This window comes from Tupaia chinensis, unplaced genomic scaffold (assembly GCF_000334495.1).
Source record: "Tupaia chinensis unplaced genomic scaffold, TupChi_1.0 Scaffold000065_1, whole genome shotgun sequence".
NCBI classification, from domain to species: domain Eukaryota; kingdom Metazoa; phylum Chordata; class Mammalia; order Scandentia; family Tupaiidae; genus Tupaia; species Tupaia belangeri.
The window spans coordinates 4,586,560-4,614,505 of record NW_006159523.1 but is presented as its reverse complement, the minus strand read 5'-3'; the positions used below and the strand labels follow the sequence as shown (position 1 = coordinate 4,614,505).

The 27,946-nt window shown below is 39.9% G+C and overlaps 1 protein-coding gene across 1 annotated transcript in view; it reads left to right on the top strand.

Moving 5' to 3' along the window:
- Positions 1-27,946, top strand: part of PHLPP1 (PH domain and leucine rich repeat protein phosphatase 1) — a gene marked incomplete at its 5' end in the record, with an annotated part of 251,315 nt that overhangs the window by 181,643 nt on the left and 41,726 nt on the right. The window contains 5 exons of the mRNA XM_006141843.2: positions 1-185; positions 7,406-7,608; positions 9,639-9,699; positions 13,424-13,519; positions 18,080-18,235. Of these exons, the coding sequence (XP_006141905.1) occupies positions 1-185; positions 7,406-7,608; positions 9,639-9,699; positions 13,424-13,519; positions 18,080-18,235 (701 nt within the window). The remainder of the gene's footprint in view (positions 186-7,405; positions 7,609-9,638; positions 9,700-13,423; positions 13,520-18,079; positions 18,236-27,946) is intronic.

Genomic DNA, 27,946 nt, shown 5'->3' with positions numbered 1-27,946 from the left:
GCTGAGTTGGAGAACATGCATCAGCTTAGTTATCTTGGTCTTTCATTCAACGAATTCACTGACATTCCAGAGGTGTTGGAGAAACTGACTGCCGTGGATAAGCTTTGTATGTCTGGAAACTGCATGGAGACCCTTCGGCTACAGGCTTTAAGAAAAATGCCTCACATTAAACATGTGGATCTAAGGTAACCACTGTTGAGAAATATGTCCTATTTGCATGGTCGGCTTATATGTGAAGGGTAGGTGATAGCCCTTTTGGTGAGATTAGCCAAGGTGAACAGGCTGATTAGATGAAGTAGGTCCCATTTTCCCGTTTCTGCCTAGAGGGAAGAATAATAATTAATAGTTTATAGGATTTATTCTTACTTGAAACTTGATTTAGAAAAAAAAAAGAGAAAGATTTTCGTTAATGAATGACCATGTGTCTTGAAGGTTTTGCTTTGTTTTGCAAATTCAAAGCCATTCTAATTCGTGTGCATAGGTAGGACCACTGAGTCAGAGAGCTACATATAGTGAATGAAAATTATATAATTGGGGCTAACATATGGTGTGGTGGTTGGGGTGCTGGACTCTCGCATGGCTGACCATGGTTTGAGTCCCAGAAACTGAAAGTCTGCTTTCTCACTTTCTCGCCCGCTCACTCTCTTTCTGTCTCTCTCTGGTCAAATTTTTAAAAAAAATTTAAATAATAAATGAAATTTTTTTTTAAAAAAGAAAATGATATAATTGACAGTATATATGTTCTCTTAGACCTTCTTTTCTGTGGCCTATCTGAGGCATTTGTTATCACTGAACATCTCTCCTTTCTTAATTTTTTCCTTCCTTGGCTTCTTGTGTCCACTAGGTTAAATTTATTTATTTTACTTATTTATTTTAATTTTCTGTATGTCCACGTGGGTGGCTCTACTCTTAGTTTCCCACAAAATTATGAAGCTCATAATCTCATCAGACCAGAGTTTGGCTTGAACCTGCACCTCACCCTTTGCAAGGACATGGAACCTATGGTTTGTGTCCTGCTCACACTAAACCCCAGCTGGAAACTGCTCACACAGTGCTTGTTCTTGGTAGATGCTTAGTTAGTACCCGTTAGTAAGGTAGGTTAAGTTTTCATTTCTAATGCTCAGAGAATTAGTACACAAGGAAGAAGGTGCTCTAAATGTCTGTCTGTTTTTTGTTGTTGTTGTTTTGTTTTGTTTTGCTTTTAAGAAAAAACAAGAGCTTGTTCTGGGCCTAAGTTTCTATAAAGCAACATAGATAGCTTACCCTTCATACTAACTTATGCAATTTAATACTTTTTTTTTACCCAACTGTTTCTCTCATTAGCCAGGAGTCAATGGCCACATAGTTGCCATGTTAAACCTTATGGAAGATTGGACCAGCTCTGTGGCCTGATGGTCAGAGCAGTGGAACTCACATGACTAACCATAAGATTGTAGACCCTCTAGCTTAGTCACACACTGGACACATGTGCATGCATTTCCAGAATTCTGAAAGAAAGGAGATATGGAAAAAGAGACATTGCAACACGGCCATTCCTCATGAGGGGTGCTTTGTCCTCTCCTCTCCTCTCCTCCTCTCTCTGTCTCTCTGTCCCTGTCTGACAAGTTGCACCTTTGAACAACAACAACAGAAAACTTGGGCACGATTTCTAATGTCTCTGTGCCTCTGTGTTCTCATCCTTACATTGCAGTAAGTAATAGAACCTACTTTACAGACTTGTGGAGAGAATTGAGTACTTGGCACTCCCAGCAAGCGTCCTGTTCTGTTACCATTACCTGATTGAGGATTCTCTCCACTCATGGAACCTGCTCAGCTGTCAGTCTTGACATCTCTGTATCTCTCTGTCAAACATGATTCTTTGCTTCACCATCCACTTTCCTCTCTTTTGATCACCCCAGACTGTTACTTGGGCTTGTCCGTCAGTAAAAGGTGGTATCATCTTTTGTTCCCTATTTTTCTCCATTTGTATAGTTTAGCTTATCACTCACTCTCTCTCTTTTTTTTTTTTTAAGAGAGATTTTTGCTATAGGGCATGTATGCTCCCGGAGAGACAGAGAGAAACAGACATATAGAAAGTGAGAAATCATGCCCCAGAGAGGATGGCCACACTGCAGTCCCTTTTCCTCCATTCTCCTCTTTGGATTTTGGGCAGTCAATCACACGTGCCCGGTGTGAGTGCTTTTAAGCCACAGGTCTGGGACTCGTACCGCCAGACTATGTGGGAGTTCAGCAACATAATCATTACACCATCTGATTGTCCCAAGTTTGGCTTATCTCTTTACATATATTCCCATAAAGAGAGTCGCTTGACTTTATCTTTCCTCAAACAAAAGTATTCAGACATGTTCCACCTAGGGAACTGTTAGCAATTTGCAAATCTAGAATACTTAATTTGGAGAGTACAAATGGTTATAATTTATCTGACTTTGGGAAGTTTTTGAAATGTGACAAGATTGGGAGCTAAACAATTTGTCTTATTAGCTTTCTTTCTAAATTCTTACTGACTTGTCTCTGAGTCAGTTGGATTTATACCTCATTTTTGTCACTTATCCTATGCTTAAAGTTCTTAAAATTTATGTTTTAAAGCTTATCTGATTCTCCTCACTAAGCTATGAAACCTGTTGACAAACACCTTATTTTATTCGTCTTCGATCACTACAAAGCCATAGGTCAGCAGCACCCTCACCACAGCCCTTTCCAGGTTGCAATGTCCCAGCACTTGTATTATTCATATTCTAGACTTTAGGCCCTTTTTTGCTCCACCATCCAGTAATGGAACTTTGTTAGAGCCAAGAGCGATGCATTTCATTTTCCTCAGGTAACGTGTATGAGATGATTTCCAAGTTTCCTGACACATGTAAGAAGACATCATTTTCCTTTAGTTTACAACTCATATCAATCTAATATGGCCAAAAGTAGTATTTCTTAGTAAGTGTTTAAAAATTCTTCAGATTTCTAGTTGTAACTTGAGTCATTCTTTTTAGGTGATGTCAGCTATGAAATATCTAAATACAGAGTGAATTATGTACTCTGTAAATGTCGAATGACCATGATATGTAATCGTTTCCCTCTAGGTCGTTGACCTGAGGAAGGGATATCTGGTCAGATTTGCTTTTAATTCTGACTTCATTCTTTAAATTACAACTAGTAGGGTAATTTAAGGGAGATTCACTTAGTTTCTCTAAGCAATGGCTAGTGTTATGGATTGAATTTCCTTCAAATAGAAATGTTTCACCAGATTGAAGGGGATCGTCTTTCTTTTTCTTTTTTTTTAAAGAGAGATTTGTGCTACAGGGCATGTGTGCTCGCCGGAGAGAGAGAGAGAGAGAGACAAAGACTGAAAGTGAGAAATCACCCTCTGGTGGAGGGTGGGGATGGCCATGCCACAATCCCTGATCCTCTCTTCTCCTCTTAGGATTTTGGGCACACGCACACACAGGCACCAGGCATGAATTTTAAGCTTCTGGGTCTGGGACTCGAACCACAGTCGACTATGTGGGAGTCCAGCGACATAACCATTATACTATCTGCTGATCCCATTTTTCTTTTAATCTTACCCTTCACCTTATATTGATGTTCTTGGAGTCTGACATTATTTCTTCTATGGCATCATTAATAATTCCTCCTCCCCTTCCTATCTGCTCTGTCCCTTCTCTCTTCTCAGTCATTTCCTATTCATGTTTTCTGCCTAGGTGGTTGCCTTTATATTTGGGCTTCATCTCTGTCCCTTTATTTTGATATTAATTACTCCCTAATCTTTCCCTTGCCCTTCTTTCTCTTCTTGGGACCAGTTTCACTTCAGCTGCTCCTTGGGTGATTTCTCCTTGGTTTCCCATGTTGACACAGTTAATCGAATACCTGTGAAGCAGTCCAGCTGCTTTCCTTACTCAACCAGTTGTCGCCCTTGGATTCCTGTTTTGGCTGGCACCAGCACTGCCTCACTGGTTATCTAGACACAGACTTTTGGCTCTGTTTCCAGCCTGCCACCACCAGATTGTGTCCCTTCTTTCATTTCTTCCTTTTTCTTCTTGATACTTCTGTTGTCTTCTTTTTGTCTTTTTTTTTTGAGAGGTTTTGGCTATAGTGCGTGTGTGCTCACCAGACAGAGAGAGACAGAGAGACAGAAAGACAGAAAGCGAGAAATCACCCCCCAGGGGCGATGGCTACACCACAGTCCCTTCTCCATTCTCCTCTTGGGATCTTGGGCACTCATGCACACATGCCCGGTGTAAGTTCTAAGCCACCGGGTCCAGGACTCGAACCACGGTCGACTACATGGGAGTCCAGCAACATGGCCATTACACTAACTGCTGGTCCCACTACTATTGTCTTCTAGTCAAGCTATTTACTTCTATCATGCAGCCTCTCACATAAGCACAGTCTTGCTAGGACCCTTGAATTTTCTCGTCCAAGGTAGTCAGTTTTCGTCTCTGCATTCAGCCCAGTAGCGTGTGAGCCCCTTGAGTGGGAGGATCTGTCTCAGAGCTCTCCAGCGTGGTCCTCCAACCTGTGCTAGCAAGCTGACTATCATGACTTCTCCAGAATGAGATATGTCCTGAAATTGAGTCTGATGATTTAGAAACACGCAGTGACTTGACACTGTCACCGTATCCAGGAGTTTTTAAGTAAGCTCAGCTTATCATACAAGGCATTAACTGTCTTAGGTGTTGTCATGTTCGTATGGGGGGTCACAGGCCATTGAGGCATGTACTGGTGCACAGTGGTCAGTCCGTAATGGGTTAGAAACGGAGAGAGTAGGCCCTTCACCAAAAGTAACTTCAGGGCTGCTCTTATTTTTCCTTTATCCCCAAGTGTTGACCTTTGTAGCCACTTTCTCACTACTCTCACTTGCCCTGTCATCCTGAGGAGCACATAAGTTTAGGCAGGAAACTGTCCTTATAGTCTTCTCTTCAGTCCAGAAGCCATCCTGCCTTTTCTTGTAGACTGCCTTTCTTACCCCGTTTTCTACTAAATTCTCCCAACCCTTGGGACTCACATGAGTTGGTCCCTTCTCCTCAGCATTTTTTTTGCCCATTGTCCATACTTTATACCTCATTTTTGTCACTTATCCTATGCTTAAAGTTCTTAAAATTTATGTTTTAAAGCTTATCTGATTCTCCTCACTAAGCTATGAAACCTGTTGACAAACACCTTATTTTATTCGTCTTCGATCACTACAAAGCCATAGGTCAGCAGCACCCTCACCACAGCCCTTTCCAGGTTGCAGTGTCCCAGCACTTGTATTATTCATTTGATCTCTTCAGGTGCTTTGCAGGACAAGGAAGGTGTTACCCCGGTTCACAGGTTAACTCAGTGACGTTGCGGGGCTGCTCAGGGCCACATCGACCCAGTGCGAGTGGCCAGCTTGGGCTACCAGTCCTGCCCTCCTACACGAGGCACTGCTCGAATGCATTTATGAAATAAATAAAATGGCGTGGTAGCTGAAGGGATTATGGAAAGGGCATTGAAACCACATTTTGCCTCTTAAGAAGTTTTTCCCAAATTAGTATATTACTGTGTCAGCCTAAAATATTTGAATTATGTTTAGAGTTGGCAATTTTATTTAAATAATAGGAATGTTAACTTTTCTGTTATACAGATTTTCTTTTTTATCCTCATTAAATTTACACTTGTAATATTCTTTTAGTACTAATATAATGACATTGTGTTTATGTGTAGCTTCAAATGAAGATGATAATGCCATTTTGAAGGTTACTTAAAGTGTCGTTTGGGAGAACATGGGACATTTTTTCAATTCCTGCAGTCTGCTGTGTCCAAGATGAGCTTTGTTTTTTTTTTTTCTTTTTCAGTCAGAGCACACATTCTCGTGATCTAGTGAACATTTGGATAAAGGGAGATTGTTGGGTCGAGGCCAGTTTTTTAATCTTACAACCTGGAATAAAAAAAGAGAAGGAGCCAAAAAAAAATCCTCTTGGGGACATTTGAAGAGGCCATATGCTGTGTTTGCCTGTTGTTTGAAGAATCCCAGCTCTTTGCTGTCACTCATCCTTGTATTTCAGTGGCTTTATGATATTGCTCTTAATAATTCATTTGTCATAGTTTTAATTTTTTAAAAGAGCAGAAATTCCCTGCAGAGGGCCTTTGGCTTTTCCCTGAACTCCATCCTTAATATTAATGCTCTTCTGATCAAGTGCATGGTCTGAGCACTTTGTCGGCTTTCTAATGAGAAGTAGGAAGTTGTTGGTGTGTGTTCGTTTTAAGTTTTTTTCATAGTGGTCACCAGAGAGAGAGGGAGAGACAGAGAAAGGGAAAGTTAGAGGTTACACCTCCAAGGGAATGGCCATGCTGCAGTCCCCCTTCTCCATTTTCCTCTTGGAATTTTGGGCATGCACACACATATGCCTGGTAGTGATTTTCGAGCCACTGGGTCTGAGACACAAACCGCAGTCAGCCATGTGGGAGTCCAGTGCCTTAACCACCATGCTAGCAAGTGGTTAACAGTCTGCTGGCCCCTGTTCGTTTATAAAGGAATTAGGCACAGTCTACAAAGTTGGAATGAGGTTTTCATCTATTTTTCTCCCCTTTGCAGCTAAACGTGTCCTTGTGGTATGGTTCCTAGTCCCCATTACAACTTATTTCCTGGCTGCTCATCCACAGAAGCCTTCAGTTCACTACTAGTTATCTGGGCTAGAGAGTGGGCTGCTAGTTTCCCCCTGTGCCTTGCTATATCCTAGAGCTGTTGATCCCCATGGTTGTCCTTAGTCCTATGGTTACTCAGTGAATACTAGATGCCACATTTCAGTTTTTTCTGTGCTTGGCTCTTCTAAGCAACGTTTTAAAGAAGGAGATAGATTTGGTGGTCAGTCCTGGTTCTGAGGTTCGAGAATCCATGTTCATGCATTCCTGTCTCTGTGATCCCCTTCGTGGTGTGACTCCTGGTCGTTACAGTTTCCCTGTTCACCGTTTAATCCTGTCCTTCACACCTGCCCCTCTGCCTGCTCACCCATCCCCTTTCCTTCCTTCAGTATCCTATGTAGTTATAACGTGTCTAATGGCATTTTTGGAATTGTGTTTCTAATGTTCTTTCTAGTATGGCGTCAGTTGTTTACAGCCTAGCTCTTTACAAGTAAGTGTATCAGTGAACTTTTTTCCCTCTTGAAATGATTTAAGCTAAAATCAATGTGCTTGTTCCTCTTTCTGCCTTAGTGGTCTAACTTGTGCTTCAGAATATATTGTGAAGGTTAAAACCTCAAGGAATTATAGCTAAAAAGAGTCAGAGAATCCAGGCATTCGAGGCAGGTCAGATGCTGAGATTAACGAAATCGTGGAGAACAGAAACACAGTGTAACTTGAGTCCTTTCTTGTTGTTGTCCTATTAGGACGCAGCCATTGATTGACAGCATTGCAGTCCATTACAGTCCCTATGGTCTCTTTTCCCTTCCAGGTTGAACGTAATTAGGAGGCTAATAGCAGATGAAGTGGACTTTGTACAGCACGTCACTCAGCTCGACCTGCGAGACAACAAACTTGGGGACCTGGATGCTGTGATCTTCAACAACATTGAGGTTTTACACTGTGAAAGGAATCAGCTGGTGACACTGAACATCTGTGGCTATTTCCTAAAAGCCCTCTATGCTTCTTGTAATGGTATGTAACACAGACCACATCAAAGCTTCTCTTTTGGTTCTAAGAATTTACTCAAAATCATCACCTTTGCTTCTCTGCTTTTTCTTTTCTCATTTATTTAGTAAAGTAAGTGTCAGATTTTGCTAAGATGAAAGTCACGGAAGAAGAAAGCTAGTTTGATACTTAAAGGAATCAAAGGAAAGATTTCATTTTTTCCAAACTTGTTTTTTCTTAGATAAGTTATTACAACTTTCCAGATGATTCTTAAAGTGAGGGGAAAGAATTAACTCTTTCTTGTGCTACCTCATTAAGATAACAAATCTAGAACCTTAATTTAATGCTGGGGATTGAAATGAAAGCCCATTGTGGACTTTACTGAGGATCTCCAGCTTCATATTTCACTAACAAAGGAGCTCATCTTAAAATAAATCAGAGTTATATACCCACAGCCATACCATAAAGTAAGAGTCTTAATCAGTTAGGGAGATCTATTCCCGAGAATTTGAAAAGCACGACAGGTCCAAAAAAGGCACGGTAATATGGGCATATGTTTGATAAGTGAAGATCTCAATCCCCTACAATGAACAGAGTGAATAAGAAACAAGTATTTGCTACTGCAAGTTGAACAAATATTTATCTAGCACTTACTTTATGCATAGCGTAGCTCATGAATTCTAAAAATAAGAGATTTCTTAAAAATGTGCTCATCGTCATCTCGGTAGGAAAACAAGGTATATCTCAATAGGGGCGAGTCTCAGTGTAATCACTGGCTGAGCTTCGGGGGTTATACTATTGGGATAGTCGGGGGAGCAGAGTGTGACGAAAGGAGCCGGATGTGGCTTGTTTGGCAGTTTGGAGAAGACAGGGAATTCAGAACCCATAAAAGTAATTATGGGATGCATGGCTGAGTCAGATAGTAAAGCATTGAACTTACTACAGTCAACTAAGATGACCAGTTCTTTTTTTTTTTCTTTGAGAGAGAAATTTTTGCAATAGGGCATGTGTGCTCACCGAAGACAGAAAGTGAGAAATCACTCCAAAGGAGGGATGGCCAGGCCACAATTCTTTCTCCTTAATTTTCCTTTCTGGATTTTGGGCATGCACATACATGTGCCCAGCATGAGTTTTAAGTCACCAGTTCTGGGACTGAAACTGCAGTCTACTACGTGGGAGTCCAGTGATGTTACCATGACACCATCTGCTGGTCCCCAGAGGACCAGTTCTTAAGTGGAGGAGCTGTGTAATGGAAGCGATACTTTAAGATCGTTTTTGTGGAATTACTGTACAGAATGTGTTTATGGGAGAAGAGTGAGATAATTCCCCACCCTGCCAATCCAAGTTATTGTCGTGGATTTTGTGTGAGCTCATGGGACCTTATATCAGAGTGCAGATACTGATTTGAGACTCATTTCTCAGTGGCTGTACCAGAAACCTAGAGGGTAAGGTAAGAGGAAGAGAGGAGAGAGCTGACTTACAGGCTACTCACAGCCCCCCTGGGGCCAGAGTGACCAGCCAGACCTGTGGACTACTTGGTAAATCTCTCGTGAAGAAAAGGATGTTTAGAAACTACTCTGAGAAACAGACTCTAGATGGACAGTAGTATCACATTTCATAAAATTTTGTGGGACGTTTTCAGATTTCAGTAGAGGAAGTCATTTGTGACCCTCTGGAGTGCCATTTCAGTAGGTGATAAATGCCAAAAGATAAGGCACATTTGGTTTAATGGAAGAACTCTGAATGTTAAAAAGATGGTATTCATTTGGTTAGTCTTCCAGAAATAATTTAACATGCATAACAAGAGGAAAACCACAGTAAATGGAGAGGAAAGAGGAAAGTAGAATAAGTGATTTATTTTGATCTCTGGATAAGATCTTGTGATTAAATTACTTCTCTTCACTTTCCTGTAGTTTCACAATTGAACAAATGGAGATATTGTACTTCCTAAATTAAACAAACAATGGAGAATAAAGCATAGTCATGATGTTCTACATACAAAAAGAGTCTCTGTGTCACTTGGATAGTAATGTTTTGTGTTTTTGTCCCCTTTCTAGAACTTGTTCAACTTGATGTTTATCCAGTTCCAAATTATCTATCCTACATGGATGTTTCAAGGTATGAAGTTATCTCGGCGTGCCCTCCAGTCTACTTGAAAATTTTTTTAGATAATTCTGTCTGATCTTATGCATAAGCATATCTTTTTTGTGTTGAATGTATGTATGAAAAATTAGATTTAATAGTTTCTATTTAAGCTCTAAAAATATATATTACTGTCTATGGATTAAAATACTACAGTTGTACAACTGTAGTTTAAATCAGAAGAATCATGGTATTATTTTGGACACTAATTTGAATACTGCATTTTGGGTTTTAAAGATTAATGAGTTGGAGTCATAGTTTGACATTCAATAACCCTTTAATTATATTAACTATGTCTTTGGTGTCTGTCCCTGAAATGATGTAATTTTATATTTTTAAATGCTGTATTTATTTTGATCTCCCCACCTTTGTTATTTTATATATGTATCTTCTTGCTAAGAACCCTCAGAAAATAGTGAGTGAGCCTGTCGAAATAGGACCTCTGTACAACCTGCTTAATTTTGAATAAGCTGACTTCTTATGCAAAAACTTTTATGCAAATGATTAATAGCTTTTGCAGTGTATCATATTTATTCTGGTTCCCACCAGTATGACAGTAGACCTTTTCCTGAGGCCACAAAAGTACAACTCTATCTACAGCAAGTATTGACACAAATTACACTTAAAAATTGCTATTTTTTAAAAATTCTTTTTGAGGTTTTTGCCATAGGGTGCTTGCCAGAGAGAGGGAAAGTGAGAAATTACCCCACAACTCCAGGGAGGATGGCCACATCACAATCCTTTCTCCATTCTCCTTTCAGGAGTTTTGGCATACACGCACTCTTGTCCAGAGTGATTTTCTAGCAACCGGGTCCAGGACTCCAACCATGGCTGGCCGGCCATGTAGAGGTCCAGCACCACACCCCCACTGGTCTCACATGTTAATATTTTTAACACACTGTAATTGAAATTCATTTTGAAGGTAATTTCAGAGGAAATACCCCTATTTTCTGAACACTTGGAAGTCTATTTCCCTTTCAAGGTGATAATTGTTAACTCAGTGTATAAACTCTGATATGTTTGATAATAATCACCGTACTTTGTAATCATGGTTAGTTCATTACTACCTTGCTAATAGAAATACTTGAACTGGGTGAACTGTAAAGAAGTAGAAGTTTTGAAATTCATGATTCTGGTGGCTGGAAAGTCTAACGGACTAGGACTACACAGAAATAGAAGTACAGAGGATGACAGGCATATGCAGAGAGAGAGAGAGAGAGAGAACACACTTCTGAGATCTCTGTCTTTTATACCAACCAGCTCTCTAAAGAACTAACCTCCTCTTATGAGATCTAAAACCCCTGGGCCTCAGGAGACACCATTAAGCTATTCATGAGTGTTGTCTCCATGACACAATCACCACGAACCAATTACCACCCACTAGGCCTCACCATCTTCCAGCCTCACATTCCAAAACATGAAACTTTGGGGGACAAACCATAATGTAACTCATAACAAGTATGATTTGTTATATACAGAATTTTATGTTTTGTTATAGAAGTACAGAGTCTCAATTACTTTAGTAGTGTCCTCAATCATAATTATTTAAGAATGTGTTAATATTTTTTTTTTTTAATTAGTACAATTATCACTCAGTATAAATTTATAAATTAAAAATTATGAGATTCTCTGAGTAGTGTTTCATGCATTTCCTACATAAGTACACATCAGACAATTTTTCTGAATGAACTTGAAATCAGACATTCCCATCTTTTCTCTATTGATCCTGAAGGTTGTTATTGTCACCATTCAATTAAGAACAGTATAGGAGTGGGGTTTGCATACATGAGTGGATATAAATGTCTTGAACAGATTTATTTCAGAGTCCACCATAGCGAGAATCTATTTTCCTTTTATTTATAGAATATAATTGGCAAATGGTATCCATTAAAACTCCTGAATGAGACTGATTGAAAACTCTTGTGTTATGTTTGTCCCTGAATTCCGTCGCTTAGATAATATTCATCTTCATTTTGTAACTCTCACATCTAGAATCTTGACTGTAACATGCTCTACCTCATCCCCTTCCCAAACTGTTGTCCCTCATAGGGTTTGCAAGATCCTTAAAGTTCCTGAGGATGAAGTTCTGAGTTTTACTTAGAGGGGTTTAAAGTTTTTGAAATCGATCTTTTACTGAGAAATATTTTCATTCTCTTTTTTAGTGTATTTGTTGTTCAAAAGAGAGAGGGACACAGCCTGCCTCGACAGGGCCTCCTCTGTTGCAGCCCCCCACCTGACTTTTCCACCAGCCAGCATCAAGGGTGCATATGTACCTACATACCCCTGGCATGCTCAGGTTGACCCAGGATCCAAATCATGGGTTTTCCATGTGGCCTCCAGCATTGCAGAGTGCCACACTACCTGCAACAACATGGCAGGGCCTGTCTTCACTCCAGCTTGTTCAGATGTTTTGGGACTACCAAAGTAAAAAATTGCATCTGTCACTCTTCAGGCCTTGAAAACAGAACTATGTATGCCTGTGTAGACACTGAATAGACTGTGACTTCTGTTTTTGTATGCTTACTGAAAAGTCAATATAGTAGCAAAATTTAAAAGCATCATTTTTAAGTCTCACAAAATTCAACCCCTCAAACCTCACGACTGTTTTCACTTCTGCTGTAACATCTTATGGTCTTCATAGTCCTTGTTCCAAGCATCAGAGAATTTAAATAGAATTGTTCATCTGTGCGTAAAGAATTGCAGTCATGCGTACCATTTTATATTCTCCATGCCTGTCATTTCCACTATTTAAAACAAGTAAAAGGCTAACCATGTATGACTAGGGAGGCATTCAAATATAGTAGATTTGTCTAAGTAATGGCAAACTCATTTAATAATTAAAGTCACCATTTGTTTAGTTTACTTGTTTCTGGTAATTATAATTACCATCTTAATGCCCAAGTAAGTGTTTTCTTATAATAAAGTCTGAATCTTAACTGTCAGTGCACCTTTTCAGTGGTATCTTTTTTTTTAAGATTTTTTTCCTTTTCTTTTCTTCTTCTTCTTTTTCTTCTTCTTCCTCTTCCTCTTCCCCTTCCTCTTCCTCTTCCTTAGGACATGTGTGCTTACTGGAGAGAGAGACATTGAGAGAGAAAGTGAGAAATCACCCCCCAGGGGGGATGGCCACACTGCAGTCCCTTCTCCTTTGTTCTCCTTATGGGATTTTTGAGCATGCACTTACACATAGGTAGCATGATTTTCAAGCCACTAGGTCTGGGACTCGAACCCTGGGCAATCATTGGGAATCTAATGCCTTAACCACCATGCTACCTGCTAGCTCTTACTGCTATCATTTTTAAAAAGCTTCTCTTCCTATTTATCTATGACTATTTTTGTGATGCCAAGTAGAGTTGGTAAGTATTTTCATGTTAAGAATAAACCTTTATATTGGAAAAGTAAAGTATCAGTGTGCTAGCAGTGTGTTAGAGTGCCACTTGACGCTGTTGGAAATATGTGTGTATTTGTTTTCCAGTATGAGACATTGTCTCCCTAAACTGGAGTGTGCGTATAGGCTTTGGACTAAACTCTTCGTTCACAGACTGTAGAGATGATTCAGATGATGTAACTATGTCCTCTCTTATTTTTACTTTTTTCTTTATCACAATTTATTGTGCTTCTAACATGAAGGCATATGTCCTTGATTTCTTTATACTCATTGCTCTTTGGTATCTCATTTATTTATTTATTTTTTAATTTTTAGGAACCGCTTAGAAAGTGTGCCTGAGTGGGTTTGTGAAAGCCAGAAGCTAGAAGTTTTAGATATTGGCCATAATCAAATATGTGAACTTCCTGCCCGGTAAGTATTACATATCAACGGAGAGAATCTCAAACTAGATGAGCAGTACACACACACACAAGTTGCTGATTCAGTGTTTAACTTGTCATTAATATGATGAACCCCGAAGAGAATTTGTTTTAAAACCTTTCATACCTTCTTTGTGGAATAGAGTCAGGCTTTGGCTCTCAGCCAGACTTCTGAAAGCCATATGTACGCAGTGGTTGTTGGAAGTGTTTTGTTTGTTTGTTTGTTTGTTTATTTTTTGAGAGGGTTTTGCTATAGGGTGCATGTGCTCACCAGAGAGACAGAAAACAACACCCCCACACACACAAGGGTATGGCCACACCACAATCCCTTATCCTCCATTAACTTCTTGGAATTTTGGGCACACATAAACACACATCCAATGTGAGTTTCAAGCCACCAGTTCAGGATTTGAACTGCTGTCAACCACATGGGAGTCCAGTGCTATATCCTGCTGGCCCCAACTGTAGGAAAATTTTAAAGCAATAACAATGTTTAAAGACTCTGTAAACAGTATGATTGGTTCATCTCTGGAATCTTGATTCTTTCAACAATTTTTCACTTCTTTTTTTTTTTTTTTTTTTTTGGATTTTGTTTTTTTTAAAAATTTTTCCCTTTTTTTTTTTTTTTTTTTTTTTGAGGTTTTTGCTAAAGAGCACTTGCACTCATCAGGAAGACAGAGAGACAGAAAGCAAGAAATAACCCCTCAGGGGGATGGCCACGCCATAGTCCCTTCTCCTCCATTCTCCTTTCGGGATCTTGGGCACGCACGTACACATGACTGGCAAGAGTTTAAGCCACTGGCTACAGGATTCAAACCATGGTAAACTACATGGGAGTCCAGCGACATAGGCGATTACTTGTTTGGTAAGGCTAACAGCGTGTTAGCGGGGCTATCCAATGTGGTAGCCGCTGATTATTAACCAGCTACCTATTGAGGACAAGAAATGGGACTAGTCCTGGCCATAAAGTGTACAAGTGTAGCATATACATTGGATACAAGATGGTCATATTAGTGTATGTGAATTACGTGTTAAAATAATATTTTGGGGGACCAGCAGGTGGCGTAATGGCTACGTCACTGGATTCCCACGCAGTCGACTATGGTTTGAGTCCTGGACCTGGTGGCTTGAACTCATGCTGGGCACACGTGCATACATGTCCAAGATCCTGAGAGGAGAATGAAGGAGAAGGGACTGCAGCGTGCCATTGACCTAGGCGGTGATTTCCTTCCTTCTGTCTCTCTGTCTCTGTCTGTCTTTCTGGCGAGCGCAGGCACCCTATAGCACAAACCTCTCAAAAAATAAAATAATATTTTGGGGACAACTGGTGGCATGGTGATTAGGGCCGCTAGGATCCCACATGGATTTTGAGTCCTGGACCTAGAATCTTAAAAAAACAAGCTGGGCACTTGAGCATATGTGCCCTAAATTTCAAGAGGAGAATGGAGAAAGGGTTGGGTCATGACAATCCCCCTAAGGATGGTGCTTTCTCATTTTCTCTTCCCACTCCTCTCTCTAGTGAATGCATGTGCCTGTATAGCAAAATTAAAATAATAATATTTTGAATATACTAGCTCAAATAAAATATACTATTAATTGACTTCTTTCATTTTACTTTTTAAAAATGCAGCTACTAGAGAATTTTAAAATACATCTGTGGCTCACATTGTATTTTTGATCTTAGAATATAGCTCTCAGAAAAGAAATCTGATTGACATTTTCAGTCCCTGAAAAGCTCAGTTAATTTCATTTTGTTCATCAGCCCTACAGTACACCTGTAAATTAGGTCCTTTGAAAATGCTTTCTGCACTAAAATGTTGACTGAGCACTTAGGTGAGCTAGTACAGCCTACACCATTACAAAAGATGTATGTGTGTCCCCCTCTGTGTGTCCGTCTTCCCTTGTGCCTGACCCTTTTAGAAAGAGAACCTGTGGAAATCAGAACAGGCTACTTTTTTGGGGGAAGGGGGGTAATTTGTTGAAAAAATTTTTTGATTATGCCTTTCTTCCTATCTTCACTCCTCTTCTCCCCTACCATTCTCAATCTAACACATAGTGCATTAGTGTCTAAGGCCTCTTTTCCACTGTAAGCTAACACAAGGATATCTCTCTCTCTCACACACACACACGTACAAATAACTATCAGCTAACTGGTATTTTATCCAATTTTTCCCCAAATAAATTAATCTTAGATTTTTCTCTACATCAGTAAAACAGTAAAAGCTTTTTAGGAATCTAAACAAATGCTTCTTCATAGCAAATCCCAAATGCTCTATTGTCAAAGATTTTAAACTGTGTGTGTATGTGTGTGTGTGTGTGTGTGTGTGTGTTAACATGTGAGACAAAAACAGTATGAATTGTTTTCTCATTTATGGTGGTTAGTTGCAAACTTTGTGTGAGCCCTATATTATCAATGTAATATTCAGGCAAGACAGTGACTCATTAACATTTATTTCATCTTCACACTCTACGTAAGGTATGTGGAGGGTTTGACAAAGCAAACTATTTACAAGTGAAAATTATTCAAAGAAAAATTATTTTAATACTTGGATGGTTTTCAAAAGAATTGACTAAATGCAATACTTGGAATTTAATATTTATCCTACAGTTAATCAAATCTTTTTTATTTGGAAAAAAGAAAAACATTTTTTGTCACCCATCTTTCAATTATCCATGTGTTAAAGGATAAAGAATATGTATAATATTTTCTGATGATCACACATGACCTGTAGCAAAATTTTCTATATATATATATATATACATATACATATATATATATTAATTACATAATATATATAACAAATGCTGAATTACTGGATTGAATTCGCAGTTACAGAGGCTGCCCTGAGCTGTATCTGCATGGATAATCTGCCTGGCCTGGATGGTCTGTTTTATCACACTCATATCTAAATCTGCAAAGTCAGATATCTTTAGTGGTGGCCTGTGGTGTCACTGGGTTGAGGCAGGTTGCCAGCATCTTTATAAGCAAAGTATCTAGTTGGAGTATTTAAAGTGATTAAAGTGTATAATAATGTATGGTGATTTTTAAGAATTGTGATCTGAAGGAAACAAAATTTCATTTAGGAAGAATAGCACAGTGACAGTAGTTAACAACAATGTATTATATTCTTGAAAATTGCTAAGAGATTAGGTTTTAAATGTTCTCATCACAAAAAAATGATGGTATGTGAGGTAATGTATATATTTAATTAGCTTGATTTAGCCATTCCACTCTACATTTAACAGAACATCATATTGCATTTTATAAATATATACAGTATTTGGTCAATTAAAAACAGTTAATTAAAAAGAAATTGTGGGATCAGTAAATGAGGTCAGAATGGTGGACCACAGAAGGTGCACGAGGAAGCCTAATTCTCTGAAGCAGTGTAACATGAATTCTTACTCTAGAATGATTATCATGCATTGGCAGCCTCATGTTTCCACAGCCCCCAGGAGTCTGGTTTAAACCTTGGGCCTATTTTTTTTTTTTTGGAGAGATTTTCACTATAGGGCGCATGCGCTCGCCAGACAGACAGAGAGAGACATTAGAGACAGAAAGCGAGAAATCACCCCCCAGGGGGGATGGTCATGCCGCAATCCCTTCTCCATTCTCCTCTCGGGATCTTGGGCACGCACGCACACGCGCCCGGCGTGAGTTTTAAGCCACCAGGTCCAGGACGCGAACCGCGGTCGACTACGTGGGAGTCCAGCGACATAGCCATTACGCTAACTGCTGGTTCCCAAACCTTGGGCCTATTTTATTCTCTACAACTGGAGAAGTCTGAAGTACTGCTAATGCAGATTTAAGTTAGATGAACAAGTATTTCTTATTCCTTACAGTTCTGATACCCATAGAAGGAACTCAGCCAAGCTTCTTAACAGTCGTGTCAGGTTCACAAGCAAATAGTGGGTTAAGAGTGTTCTACTTTCTTCAGGAAGGAGTCTCTACTTAGACTAGAGTTGAACAGAAGAGAAAACAAACATCAACAGGGAGGGAGGAAAATGGAAAAGCAAGTATGATTGTGAAATGCAGTAGAAGAAAAATGTAACATTTTTCTCAGTTGATATTTGTAAAAGGATGGAGGAATCCTTTGTTTTTGTTGCTCCTTTTTTTTCTCAGCTGTATTTATTCAGAATCTATTGTGGGTAAGACATCCTGCTTTCTAGGGCAGTACAGGACACCAGTCCTCCCTTGGAGAAGCAGGCAGCCTTTGAAAGCTTTCCTTGTGAATCTACCAAGACTAGACTGATCTCTTCAGTGTCTATTCTGTGACGCTTGTTTTTGTACTGAGTAGATCTTTTTTGCTCAATACCCCTTTGCATAGATTTTTCTTACCCTCCTTGTTCTTTCTAAAATATAGAAAAATATTGAAATATAAACAACTCCAAGTTTGAGCATATATTCAAATGAATTTGTAGTTGGTCCAAATGAATTTTGGTTTTTGGAAAGATAATTTTAAGAAGTCTCCTACTCTTACTCATTTTTAAATCTTTATCCCAAGTTAACCCTAAGTAAGTTGGCTTCTGTCTTCTGTCCCTTTTCGTACAGCTTATTTTGTAATAGCAGTCTCCGGAAACTGCTGGCTGGGTACAACCAGTTGGCAAGGCTCCCTGAACGGCTAGAAAGAACGTCAGTGGAGGTCTTGGATGTGCAGCACAACCAGCTCCTGGAACTGCCTCCTAACCTGCTGATGAAGGCTGACAGGTAAAAAATTGTGCTTGTCTGTATATTCATCTGCGTCTGTACAATGCCCCTTCATTAGCATTCTTGTCTTTTGACCTGAGACCTTTGGTGTAAACTTCCTGATTATTTGTCTGTCCTAGATTTGTGAAGAAAGTGGTTTTGCCAGCCACTTCTCTAACCATTTTGTAGGGCATGGAACCAGGGGCATCCTATGAATACTTTATGAACTGCACTGTTTTCTGGAGAGAAGTAGGTTACATTGTACACAAACATGCATCATGCAGCTGTGGGTGTAGAACAAGGGTGACAGAAGTGTACTTTGGCAGGGGTCAGCAGGTGGCGTGGTGGTTAAGGCAGCTGGATTCCCACATGGCCCACCGCCCATTGAGTCCTGGGCACCTGTGCATGCGTGCCCAAGAGCCTGCGAGGAGAATAGAGGAGAAGGGACTGTGGTATGGTCATCCCCCCGGGGGGGTGATTTCTCACTGTGTCGCCCTCTTCTCTGTTGAGTGCATGAGCCCTATGACAAAAACTAAAAAAAAAAAAAAAAAAAAAAAAAAAAAAGAAATGTACTACTGCATTGCTACCTGGCCAGAATTTATAGTCTTCTTCTTGGCTTAATTATCTTTATGATTCTCTGTTCCTGCATTCACATACTTGAGACTTTTGGTGACAGAGATGGATTTTCCTATCTTTACACAGGTTTCTCCTCGTATTTAAGAAAATTGGTTATGTTTGCACAGACAGGATTTTTCTAAATAACTTATATTACTAAGCATGAGAAGAACTTGTCTGGATGGAGGGTTAGTTCACACTTGAAGTGGAAGTCTATATTACTCAACGAAGAATTGCTATCTTTCAGATAGCTTTAGGTAACAGTGGCTAGTAACTTACTCCATGCAGAGCTCTCTTTCAGACAGCTTTAGGTAACAGTGGCTAGTAACTTACTCTGGAACATTCATTTGCTTCGGAGCCCTTGTACATCTTACTGAAATGCTTCGTAGGTCGGAGTCCTGAATCATTTTTACCTCTGCTGTTTATTTTGAGGGAGAGACATTACTTTAGAGACAATATGAAGGATCTAGCTTGTACATATGTCACAATGACATTTTTATACTTACAGATGTGCAGAGAAGAAAATGATAATAGATCTTATTGTTTTAGTATATGTGATATTGTGTGTGTTGGAGCAGGCTAATACCTCTGGCTCTCCTGCACTAAGTTAGATACCCCCTGTGTGCTCCCACGGCCCCACACTTGTTCCTGTCATAGCTCTCATTGTACACTGTTGCAGTTTCTTACCTACCTCCCTCTCCTATTAGATAATTAACTCTATGAAGATAATCACTGTGTCTTAATTATAGCTTTATCCCCAATACCATGTCTGGAAGAAAGGAAGATATTCAACAAATACTCATTTAATGAACAATAGAAAATTTAAGCAATTTCAAATACTGCCTTCACTCCTGGCTTCGAATTGTTTTTCTTCTTTTTTCTTAAAAAAATTCTTATTACTGGGGACAGCAGGTGGCATGGTGTTTAAGGTGTTGGACTCCCTCTTGGCCAACTGTGGCTATAGTCTGGACTTGTGGCTTGAAAATCATACTGGGTGTGTGTGAGTGCATGCATGCCCTCCTCCAGGAGGAAAAGGGAGGGGAAGGGATTGCAGTGTGGCCTTCCCTCTTGGGGGTGTTCTCACTTTCCTTGTCTCTGTTTCTTTCTATGGTGAGCACAAACACCCTATGACAAAAACCTTAAAAAAAAAATTGACATAAATCAAGACAACTGTTTTTCAATAAGGTGTACAAACCTTAAGCATATTTCTCAACGCATTTTTCTGTGTGTGTGTTTGTGTGTGTAGAGCTCACAGTAACCATTACCCACAACATTTCTAATACTCTGTTTCTTTTCCCTTTGCTTTGTTCTAGATATTTATATCTATAACATAATTATATATATATATGTATACATAGATATAGATATACATTTCTATATTGAGGATGGAGATATATATCCATATATATGTAAAATGCATAAATATATATATAATGCATAAACATATATATATGCACACACATCCTTAATATAGAAATGCAAGTCATAATGAATTTCTACTAGAATAATTATAAAGAAATAATGGAATTGGAAGAAAATGGGATTGCCATATTGAAATTGACTAGTGCTATATTATTCTCCTGACCAAAAATGCAGTGTTTTAAGATGATTAAGGAATTCTTGTTTTTATGTTCATTTCTAAGTACCAGAAGAGTAGCTCTAGACATGTATTTTTCTTTTAATTATGAATGCTATAAAATTGATTTCTTACTCTGTGGAGACTTTTAGGTTATGTTGTAATATTGTGGTTTTTTTTTTCTTTCATAAGTCTAACTAGGCAAAATTTGAGTGCAGTTTTAATATTTTTTTAACAAGGATCCTCTGTTCACCTAGAGTTTAACATTGAATCTGTAGAACCAAATTAATAGATGGATTCAAGTTGTAGGAGTCTTTGAGTAAGATAAAGCCATTTCTAAATCTAGCCAAGTCTTGTGAGTTCATGAGTAATAGATGAACAGTGCTGGCATCGCCAGTAGATAACAGTCATTCTTTATTCACTTCTGAGGATTTGCTTTTAAAAGGGCAGTTCTATTTTTCATTCTCTAGAGACAGGCAGGAAGCAGTTACTGAGTATCCTTGATGCCAGGGAGGATAGGAAGAGAACCGCTGAAGGAGCTCACCAGGTATTGGGAAGACTGTATTTTCATGTTTAGATGTTTGAGGAGGGCCGACCGATTGCAGCTGTCACGTGAGGTTATCCCATAGGGATTCCGATGACTCCCAGATTGGGTACCACTGTCTGCGCTGTTGACCTGATCACCCCATGCAGGTCACCAACCTCAGTTTTTCTCTTGAACAATTTTCAAACGAAGCCTCTACATTGGGAAGGGAAGAGCTGCCTGAACCGGATTATTGCTAGTAATACAACGTGGACAGATTAAGAGACGAATTGAGCCACTGAAAGAAGACACTGCTATTGTGAGTGGTACAAGCTAAAGCTGGCAGTGTCAGCTAAAGGCATTTAGGCAAAAGTCTCCATGGTCCAAATAGACCTGCCTGTTTAGAGTCAACTGCGTTTTGGAAAATCGGTGCTGTGAGGCGAGAGCTAGCGAGGCTCCGGAGGCCGCGGAAGGAGGGTGGAGCATGCTAAATACGTACATGGCACAGAAGACTGAAGTAAGGGGTTGGGTGAACGAGGAAGAGCAAGTATCCTGCTTTTATTTTATGAGAGTAAAGCAGAAAACAAAAAAAGGACAGAAGTAAGAAACTTTTACAAGAAGGTAATTTCCAGTGTCATTGTTTTCCTACCATTGTAATAGCTACATCTCCAGCATCGTGTAGCAACTGACCCATTAGTTGTGACTCTTGAGTCAGAAAGAAAAGCTAAGGGTTGGTTGCCTCAGGCAGATAGGATTACCAGGGGTAGGGGTGAAATTGAGTAGCTCCCTTTTCAACCACATTTTTGTGTGTTACTTATTAGAAGTCAAGAAAACAGTACTTTTTCTAATGATCCCACCAGACTGCTTCATAAAGGGTTAATAATACTTCTCCATGTCCTCATTGCACAACCTAAACAATGGAAGGTTTTTGTTGTTGTTTTTAGCTACCTAATTTTTTTAAAAAAGAAATGATATATTTTATTGAGAAATAGTTTTCATTGAGAAACATGTGCAGATATTATGTGATTGGTTTGATGGGTCAGAGTAGAAGGAGTTGACTAGTGCTGACAGTTACTGAGACAAACTTACCTAGATTACATGAGGTTTAGAATGCCAAGGTTTTTAGGAAAGGATGCTTGTGAGAAGCTTCCTGCAGGTGTTCTGGTTGTGGTTTGTCTCAGTTTACATGGTTCTGTACAACAGATCTCCTGAGAAAGTGCGAGTCACCTTGCCAGATCCTGTAGGACATTGAAAAAGCGGCTACATGTGGGGCCAGCAGGTGGCACAGTGATTATAGTGCTGGACTTCCACATGGCTGGTCACAGTTGAGTCCCGGATGTAGTGGCTGGACTTCCACATGGCTGGCCACAGTTGAGTCCCGGATGTAGTGGCTTGAAAACCATGTCAGCCACATGTGCATATGTGTGCCCAGCATCCCAGGAGGAGAACAGAGGAGAGAGGATTGTAGTGTGGCCATCACCCCTGGGGGGGGGGATTTCTCACATTCCTTCTCACTGTCCCTCTCTGGTGAGCACATGTACCCTATGGCTAAACCTTAAAAAAGGAAGGATGGAAGCAAGCAAGCAAACAAGCTCAATATAACTTTACCTTCAAGGAGATTTCCATTCTAATGCTGTTTAACTAATGAAAATAACAGTAGTTATTTCTTCTAAGTAAGAAGTAGGTTCAAGAGTGCATAAGGGACGGGAACCAGCAGTTAGCGTAATGGCTGTGTCGCTGGACTCCCACATAGTCGACCGTGGTTCGGGTCCCAGACCTGGTGGCTTTGAACTCCCGCCGGGCGCGTGTGTGTGCAAGCCCAAGATCCTGAGAGGAGGATGGAGGAGAAGGGATTGCAGCGTGACCATCCCCCCTGGGGGGTGATTTCTCGCTTTCTGTCTCTCTGTCTGGCGAGCGTCTCTGTCAGTCTCTCCAGCAAGTGCAAGAGCCCTATAGCAAAAAAACTCCCTTAAAAAAAAAAAAAAAGTGTATAAGGGACACAGATGATAAGGTTGGTCGACATAATTTAGGCTCATGCTATGTTGTGTAATATACATAACAGTACATTTCATAAATCACCTCAGGCGGTATTGAAACTTTGGTTCAATTTGAAAATTTGATTCCTTCCGTTCATAATACAAATCTTACAAAGATGTAGTTGTTCCCTTTTTTTTTTTTTTAGTTTTTAAAATAATGAAGTATTGTTAAGAGTTCTGTATGTGGTTATACAACTTACAAAGGAGCTTGAATATAAGGTTTTATGAGTTAAATGGGTTAGGTCATGCTCCAGGTTGAGCTTGTACTTGGAAGCTTCAGGAGAATGGTTAGAACCACACATTTTTGGACAGAGCAAAAGACCAAGTTTTGACTTTCTTTCTTGAGAGTTTTTCTTTATTCTGAATCTTGTCTTCTAAAGCCAGTCTAACAGTTTTTAATTACTTTGTGCTGTCTGTTAAATATCATACCCTCAAAATAACATATATTTATCTGCTAAGAGTGGTAGCATGAACATACTGGGTTGTTGGAAAAGTTGTGATGTATTTTTTCTATGCAAAAATATGTCATGACTTTTCCAACAACTCAATATTTGGTAACTAAATAAGAGAGGGGAATCTGATTTAAATTAGATGACTTTTAGAAATATCTTCATCTTCTGAAAACCTGAGACCTATTTTATGAAAATTCCTAGGATTCAAATCAACAAGCTTATGAAGTTTACCCTCTAGATTTATTCTTTTGCTTTTCACCAGCAGCTCAAAAACTATAGACAAGTGTGGAAAATATGGTGTACTACTGGCTGCTAAGAAGTTGATTGTGATTTTTATCTTATTCATAAAGATAAGGGCAAAATTTGTTTCTTTGAATGGACTGACGGATATTCTAATCAAGATCCTACTGGTGTGGACTTCTCATCTCACCTCTTTTTGCATAGAATTGGGAATTTTATTGATGGAAAGCCCAGAAGAGTTTCAGATAATTTGGTTGTCATCAACAGATGGGTAAAGGAGGGGACAGATATTCTCCATGGGTCACCAGAGTGGATACGACACTGCCAGAGGTACTGTCATCCTTCTGTTTCTTTCTGAAATCTTGGCAGTCACCAAGACTCCCCTGACCATTGTGGACTAATTAATGACTCCCTGTCCACCAAGCAGCTGTACTTGCATTTGATGACCAGACAGCTTCTCCCAATGAAGTCAGTCTAATTAACAAAGCCAAAATGGGCCCTTAAAGGACAGTTATCACTCTCTCTCTTAGGGGTGGGGACTTAGGTCTGTTTTTATCCCTGGTTGGAGCAGTACAAGGTAGTTTTAGGGGCAGGAATCGGAGAAGGGGGGGTGTACTTGCAAATGAAATTCATGGTAATTGCTTGTTTGTATTTATTAGATATCCCCGGAGTATTAGTCACATTACAGACCATAAGTTTGAGTGACTCAGACAGAATATCAGTAAATATCAAAGGGACTAAAATGGAACAGAAAATTTAGAAGAGCGTGATCGATTGATCATGACAACTGGTGCTGTTTGGCAGAGACAAATATTTCTGGCATTTTGAAGAGCTAAATTGCCTACACTTTTTTTTTTTTTTTGTAAAGAGATCTATTTTATTAAACTTTGATGTTTTGAGAGCCATTGTGGACTAAAACTGTGTTTTTTCACAGTCTGTCTTTAGAGTCTAGAGTACTTCTCAAAGAAGTAGGTTCTTGGCTCTTCTCTCAGTTCTATGCACTTAGACTTTAGAGAGAGAGCCTGGGACTCTGCATGCTTACCGAGGCTCCCTCCTCCTGATTCCAGTGTGGAAGCACTGCTGAAAACTAACACCTCAAGGGGCCAGGTACTGTGGCTGAGACAAATGGATTTCCAAAGAAGAGGGAATGTGAGTCTAATGATAGTTCTGGGTATCTCACTTGGCCCATCTCTGCTTTTTAAAGTGTTTGTTTTTCAAAATTTTCAAGAAGTAGTTCTTAGCCAGGATTATCACATCAAAATCAGCTGGTAAATTTTTTAAACCTAGCAAAAAAGTCTGGGGTTTGTAAAAACACTATGAAGAGGAACAGAATTTCCATTCTTTCCTTGCACTGCTCTCTCTCCCCCAAAAGATCTCTGCCTCATTCTTTGAGAGTAAGAGGTAGAGTATTGGAAGGTATCTGGTTGTTTAGTTTTTTTTTTTTTTTTTTTTTTTGAGAGAGAGATTTTTGCCATAGGGTGACTCCCCTCATGAGAGATACAGAGACAGAAAGCAAGAAATCACTCCCCAGGAGGGGATAGCCATGCCATAATTACTTCTCCTCCACTTTTTTTGGGAATTTGAGGCATGTATACACACATACCTAGCATGAGTTTTAAGTTGCTGGGTCCAGGACGTGAACCACAGTCAACTACCTGGGAGTCCAGTGAGTAATCATTACTTCATCTACTGGTCCTTACTTTTTTATTTTTTTTTTTAAAGGATTTTGCCATAGGGTGCATGCTTTCTCCAGAGAGAGACAGAGAGTAGAGAAGTGAGAAATCACTGCACCACCCCTCCCCACCCCCAGGAGGATGGCCATTCTACAGTCTCTCCTTCTTTCTCCCGGGATTTGGGGCTTGTACGCACATGCACCCAGTGTGATTTTCAAGCTGCCATGTCTGGGACTTGAACCACTGTTGGCCATGTGAGACTCAGTGCCTTACCACTACACCACCTGCTGGCCCCGGCTATGTAGATCGATCTTGACAGGTTCTGGTAGCAGGACAAACCAGAACGAATAGGAGTTCCAAGCAGTGACCACTTCTGAAGCCCTCTGTTCGTGATGTTCTAAGCCTGAAAAAGAGACCACTGATGGATTCGAGTCCTGCCTATATGCCTAGGGGCTGCTTTGTAATCCTCGCCAACAGACGCGGTGAGCAAGTACAGCTTGCTGGGGTGTGTCTGTCCCAGAAGTCACCAGAATGCATCAGGACAGAGATTTTCCCCCTCTGTGTTTCTCAGCTGGGCCAACCATCAGGTTTTCTTTTATACAGAGCTTTAGGCTTCATCCTGACCCACTTAAAAAGCATATCTGAGGGTTGAAGTTGAAATGTGTACTTAAAACTCACCAGGTAATCCTGAGGTGTAGGCAGATCGTGAACTACTGATCCAAAGCCTCTTCTGTGAGAATTTTTGCTCCTTAAGCAACTCCTGAGTGTGATAAACCCTTATCTTAAGTCACTGGGAGGGGGGAGTGTAAATAAAAAAATAGTCACCAAATGCCATTAAGCCTCTCTCTTACTTCACTCAACCACACCTCACTTCGGGGCTTCATTTCAAGCAAAGGCAGAATGAGAAAAAACTATGGGGACAAGAGAAGACGGGACCTGGCAGTGTGGCTTCTGGTGAGTCTACAACTAGCACTTAGAACCTACGTCAGAGCACGTGTGGACCAGCAGGTGGCATGGAGGTTAGGATGCTGGATCCTACATGCCTGGCTGTGCGGTCTGAGTCCAGGACCAAGTGGCTTGGAAATCATGTACGACACATGTGCACATGCGTGCCCAAAATTCAAGGAGGAGACCAGAGGAAAGAGTATTGCAGTGTGGCCATCCCCCTGGGGGATGATTTCTCACCTCTCTCTCTCTCTCTCTATCTCTGGTGAGCGTATGTACCCCAACCTGATAAGAAAACAAATAGGAAAAAATGAACATATTCATATTGAGTTATAATTCCTCAAAATGAGAAAACAGAAAATACACATCTACTGTGGAATAGTCTCCCTCCAAAAATCAAAGGAAACAGACAACATTCCAAGCAGACTTAAAGACGTTCAAATGAGCGTTTTAGGGTAGTAAAAAAATGAGGATCTAAGAACAAAAGTGGACAAGCAGAGAGAAAAGAAATATTTTCTCTTAGAAAATAGAGAACAGTTAATTCAGAAATCAGGAATATGTGTGTGTCCAAGGTGTGTCCAAGGGAGAATAGACTCAAATACAAGTTTAGTAAGGGACATGAAAGAAAGATAAGAAAATGAATGAAAGCAAGACAGAGAAGAATTTTTTAAGTTAGAGATAAAGTAGTGGAAATGGAAGACAGAATAAAAAGGAATAGCATTTGTATCCAGGTCCTTGAAGAACAGAGACAAAATGATGAAAGAAAACTGAGAACCTGTTAAAACCATAATCTAAGCAGTCTTCCTAGCAGTAACAAGAGATCCCAAAGTACATTTGAAAGGGATTACTGACTGGTACTTGAAAAAAAGTAACCCAGAGTGTTCAATTTTGAGATTTGCAAACAAAACGATTAGATTTTGAAGATTAAGATCTAAAAGGCTGTCATGAAAAAGCCAAATGGTAAGACTGTCATCAGACTTCCCCAAAATAATATCTAAAACAGGATAACAATGGAGCTATGTTTTTTCAAAAACTTTATGACTCAACATTGTTATCAAGTCAAGTATTTTTTAAGATCCAAATGATAGAAAATGGTATTAAACACTTAAGCACCAAAATATCAATACAAATAACAAAATGTAAAAAATTGATAAATTGGTCTTCCTCAAAATTAAAAACTTGTGTGCTTCAAAAGATGCTATCAAGAAACTGAATATACAACCCATGGAAATAGGTCTGATGGGGCTGGTGAGTGCTCCAGCAGTAAAACACAATGCTTTCAGAGATGACCTCCATAGGGAAGTTCTAGCTTCACCTTAGAGAACTCCCTGAGTGTACTGGGCTTGCACATGCCTGTGAACTGAGACGGGCTAGGGCTGGGTATTGACCGCTGTGTAGAAAACCTGTTGAGGGTTCTACCTCTGTCTCACTGTGTTTCTCTCATTAGTGGAAAAATAAAAGAAAGGTAGTCCACCACAGTCCAAGTCCTGGACCCAGTGGCTTAAATTCACACTGGGCGTGTGTGTGTGTGCATGCCCAAGATCCCGAGAGAAGAATGGAGGAGAAGGGATTGCGGTGTGGCCGTCTCTCCTGGGGGCGGTGATTTCTCGCTTTCGGTCTCTCTGTCTGTCTCTGTTTTTCTGGTGAGCACATGCACCCTATACCAAAAACC